General features: G+C 41.4%; 1 protein-coding gene across 1 annotated transcript; it reads right to left on the reverse strand.

Moving 5' to 3' along the window:
- Window positions 1-790: 790 nt before the first annotated feature.
- LOC142104329 (metallothionein-like) lies at window positions 791-2,561 on the reverse strand. The gene is made up of 3 exons (XM_075188930.1): window positions 2,423-2,561; window positions 2,158-2,223; window positions 791-1,012 (listed from the first exon to the last, which is right to left on the reverse strand). The coding sequence occupies exons 1-3, from the start codon at window positions 2,451-2,453 to the stop codon at window positions 921-923; spliced, it is 189 nt and encodes a 62-aa protein (XP_075045031.1). The 5' UTR covers window positions 2,454-2,561; the 3' UTR covers window positions 791-920.
- Window positions 2,562-4,271: the final 1,710 nt, after the last annotated feature.

The following is a 4,271-nucleotide window of genomic DNA, read 5'->3' on the forward strand; positions in this document are numbered from 1 at the left end:
GTTTTCTAAAGCTTCTGAACAGTAAAATTCATTTGGAATGTCACCATTTTAACTGTGTTTAGGTTGTGTGGGTACTAACCAGCAAAGGGGTTAAACAATCCATGATTACTAAATGGGACTATTTCTGTAATACATAGGATAAAGCAAGCTTGGGAGCCTTCTTCAGATATACAGATTGCCTTTAGAAAGGCCACACAGCTAGTCAAATGTTACATGCAAGTCAGTCAGCTTAGGGCTCCTATACGTCCCAGTTCTCTCCCAGGACAGGCCCCTCTCCCCCAAAATTTGTTTCTCCATAATTCAAAAAGTATGAACAGACTCTTAGCTATGGTTTAATTGGATTCCCAACAAAAACATGGTTGGGTTTAGCTTGGCCTAGCAGATTCTGAGTCACATGGGTATCCAGTGACCATTGGTCAGGACTCTTCCATATCCCAGTTGTAGTCACTGTACATTTGTTAGGCCAGTTTTCATATAGAGGTCAGGTAACACTTCCCGAGTACTAGGATTAGAAAGAATATATTTTTTTTTTTTTTTATATAGCCATTTAGTAAAAGTTTACCTTCCAATATGAAGAATGGGAAGAAAGAACCAAAGTTGTCACAAGACTATTTTTTGGGCAACATTTTCAAGACTAAAGCATTAAGGGTTATCGTATAGAGACAATCATCCTGATTTTCTGCATCTTACTGCGTTGCTAACCACCAATATGCTGATGTATACTTATCTGGAATATAGGGGGGGGGGGGGGGGGGGGGGGGGGGGGGGGGCAAAGCCAACAAACAAGAAGTAGTTTACAATTCTTTATTAACAAAATAACACAAAGTTACATGTTTGTCCATACTTTTTACACATATACTGCAGATCCAACAAGAAGTAACAATATTTTAGAACAGGTGAAGTTGTAGCTTTGTAGCAGATCACTTGCAGCAGCTGCATTTCTCACATCCCTGTTCACACCGACATCCTTGGCTGCATTTACTGCAGTCTGCTGGGCAACAGGAGCAGCAGCCTGCAGGAGAGGAGGCGGACAGTTAGAAGAAGATCATTCATTCCCTCCAGCAAGTAACAGGAGCTCAGGTAGATTAGTCAGGTTCCATACATCCAGCTACCGGCCATTAAGAAGAATCACAACATGCTCATGAATGGAAGATCGAGAAGGCTGATATTGTCATCTGCGCTAAACTAAGGATTCTTAACTTTGGTACACAGTCCAATATACTATTTCCTAGATCATGTACAATCTGTTAGGGAAGACGATCTCAGCACGTACTAAAGGTTTAATCAGAAAAGTACTGTCAGATTGGCATTCTGTGTGGAATGCAAGAAGAGCAAGCCAAAAATCAAGCGAGCATGCCTCTGGTCTTCACACACTGTATAAACTGCAAGTCAGCACAGAGGTGAGACGTAGTGCTGCAAGATGTTCCAGCATTCCAGTCTGACCCACAATTTACACCAACACGGAGTGGCAGAGGTACCAAAATAAGAGGTCAATGCCTACACAGATTGCAGTAGTTACAACGTGAGCACACTGACAATACTTCTTCCTGAAAATGATTGGGTGCACAAAGTCGGTGTAACCAACCTATCACTCTCCAGCAATTACAAGTCTACCTGCTTGCTCTCAGGGGTTAAACAGGGATTTAGTTAAAGTGGTTTGTTGTCTATTCATTAACAGCATATCAAAATATAGATTGTTGTATTTGTCTCAACATAAGTGAGGTGGGGGAGGGGGGACTCAAACATCATACACTGTCCCAAAAGTGGTTAAACAATTTATATTGCAACAGATTATCCATATAAAGCCAGTCACACATGAAATATGCATACTGGGTTGCAATTTAGTTCATATGCAGTTAATTCTAAAGTGTCATTAGTGTGTCAGGAATGCCATTATTTTTAGAGCAGAACACTACAGTGTTTGAGAAGATCTGGCAGGAACGTGAGAATGGAAAAGCATAGCACCAGCTTCCTGGTCATAAAAAAAAAAAAATAATTACTATCAGAACCATCATCTGATACTGCCTTAAGCAGGTGAACTACAACAAGGTAAACAATTTTAAATATTTTATCACAAGATATCCCAATTAGCAAACTACCTCACTGCAGCATTTTGCAAAAACATTTCACCATAAGGAGCCATCTGCAATAACTTACTTTTCTTGCACGATTTGCACTTGCAGTTCTTACACTTGCAGTTCCCTTTACAGGAGCAGTCAGCACCTATATAACATAGCACACAGGTAACGTGTAAGAAAAACACAGAGCAAGCTTTCAGATAATGCACCGACTATTCTAGATCACATCAATAGCATTTTTGCTTTAGAATATTTAACACTACCATTATTCCCAATGCCCTGTATATAAAGAGTTAGACTATCTAACATCCCCCTCATATAACCACCCTATAAACCCTGCATACCTGTCGCGCAGTTGCAATCTTGAGGATCCATGGCCGCTGTTATAACTCTGACTGATGATTGCTCTAAAGATCTCTTGATGATGCTGTATGAATGAAGTGATCGCTACTGATGCTCTTTTATACACACTAGAGTCTGTGCTGAGTGCAAAACAGACAAGTGCACAGACACACCCACACCCACGTGACACACAGCCGGCCACATGTGAAAAAACAAAGTATATAAACAAGGACGTGATGTGTGCAGCAGTGATTGCACAATCAGATATTACACCTTGGTGCGTGCTGTGTGAAATCTATTCAATAAATCATAATCTCTTTGCATCATTACTGTATTATTCTCCTCTATAATTTGCCAATTTGCTTGACAAACCTTTGCCATAATATTTAAACCAATTATTTGTGCATGAATCAGATGGAAGTAAAGCAGTTTGTATTTCAGAACTGTGATCTCTTGTGGTTCACTCTAGAACAGTGTTTCTTAAACCTGGTCGTCAGGACCCCTAACAATGCATGTTTTCCATATCTCCTTGCTTTAGCACAGGTGCAGGGCCATCTTTTCCATTGGGCACGATGGGCAGCTGCCCGGGGGCCCCACGGGCAAGGGGGCCCAATAGGCACGGCTCTTAATGAGAATAAATAATCCTGCTAAAAGAAAAAACCTGCAAAAAAAACCTACAATGGTCACTGAGAAAGTACATCTATCTATCTCTATCTCTATCTCTATCTATCTATATCTATATCTGTATACATCTATATATCTATATTTATATCTATATCTAGGGGCCCATAATGTTGTTAAGATGGTGTATTCATTACTGAAACATTGTAACAGATTCACAGGTGGTATCATTATTTCACTTGTCACCTGGAAAACATGCACTGTTAGGGGTCCTAAGGACTGGGTTTGAGAAACACTGCTCTAGATCACGGTTTCCCAAACCCAGTCCTCAGAGAGCACTAACAGTGCATGTTTTCCAGGTGACAAGGGAAATAATTATAGCACCTGTTACAATGTGTCAATCAGTAATGAATACACCTGTGCTCCAGCAAGGAGATTTGGAAAACATATACCTTTAGAACCTTTAGAATACCACTTTTCTGGCAGTGTTCTAAAGCGTCTGTGTATCTCCAGCCTGTTATTTAAAAAAGTGCTATATTAAATCCAGCAAAGTATTGCAAATTATTTAACCAGATACACCAGTGACTTAACTACTCAGGGGGCCTGAGTGCATAAAAAGCAAATGGTCCTCATTTCCATACTACGCATGTGCATAAAAAGTACTAACACTTGTTGCCGTATGCAGATGTGGTTGCACCTTACATGTACAATCTTTATGCTTAGAGAGGCATACCTGGGGGAGGGGGAAGGGGAGTCACACCTGGGGAAAGACACATATATGCCTGTCTGTAGGTGTATCTCTTGGTAGGGCCATCTTAACAGCATTATGGGCCCCCGGGGAAAGCAGTACACTGGGGCCCCTACCTACACAAACACAGTGTTTGTAATCATTAAAAAAACATGCTGCTCCCCTTCAGGTCTCCCCTGTTTCACACTGTGCCCTCCATTATGCTGCTTTCTCTCCCCTTCATCTGTCTACTGTTTCACACTGTGCCCTCCATTATGCTGCTTTCGCTCCCCTTCTTCCTCCCCTATTTCACTCTCCCCCTTCACTTACCTTTCTATTGCCTGAGCTGGATCGCCGCCACAAAGAGATAAGTTTTTTTTCCTTTCTTTCTTCCAGGACTCAGGGCCCTGTCTGTAAGGCCCCTGACAATTGCCCAGCATGCCCATTGACAAAGATGGCCCTGTCTCTTGGGGTGCTGGTTCAAAATATGCATTAATGAGGAT

The sequence above is a fragment of the Mixophyes fleayi genome, chromosome 10 (assembly GCF_038048845.1).
Source record: "Mixophyes fleayi isolate aMixFle1 chromosome 10, aMixFle1.hap1, whole genome shotgun sequence".
NCBI classification, from domain to species: Eukaryota; Metazoa; Chordata; class Amphibia; order Anura; family Limnodynastidae; genus Mixophyes; species Mixophyes fleayi.

What these genes read in the sequence shown, in the direction of transcription:
- LOC142104329 (XM_075188930.1), bottom strand. Translation starts at nt 2,453, where the DNA reads ATGGATCCTCAAGATTGCAACTGCGCGACAG. An exon ending in AGATTGCAACTGCGCGACAG is followed by an intron (nt 2,224 to 2,422) that starts GTATGCAGGGTT and finishes TATGTTATATAG; the next exon opens with GTGCTGACTGCTCCTGTAAA. An exon ending in GTGCAAATCGTGCAAGAAAA is followed by an intron (nt 1,013 to 2,157) that starts GTAAGTTATTGC and finishes CCTCTCCTGCAG; the next exon opens with GCTGCTGCTCCTGTTGCCCA.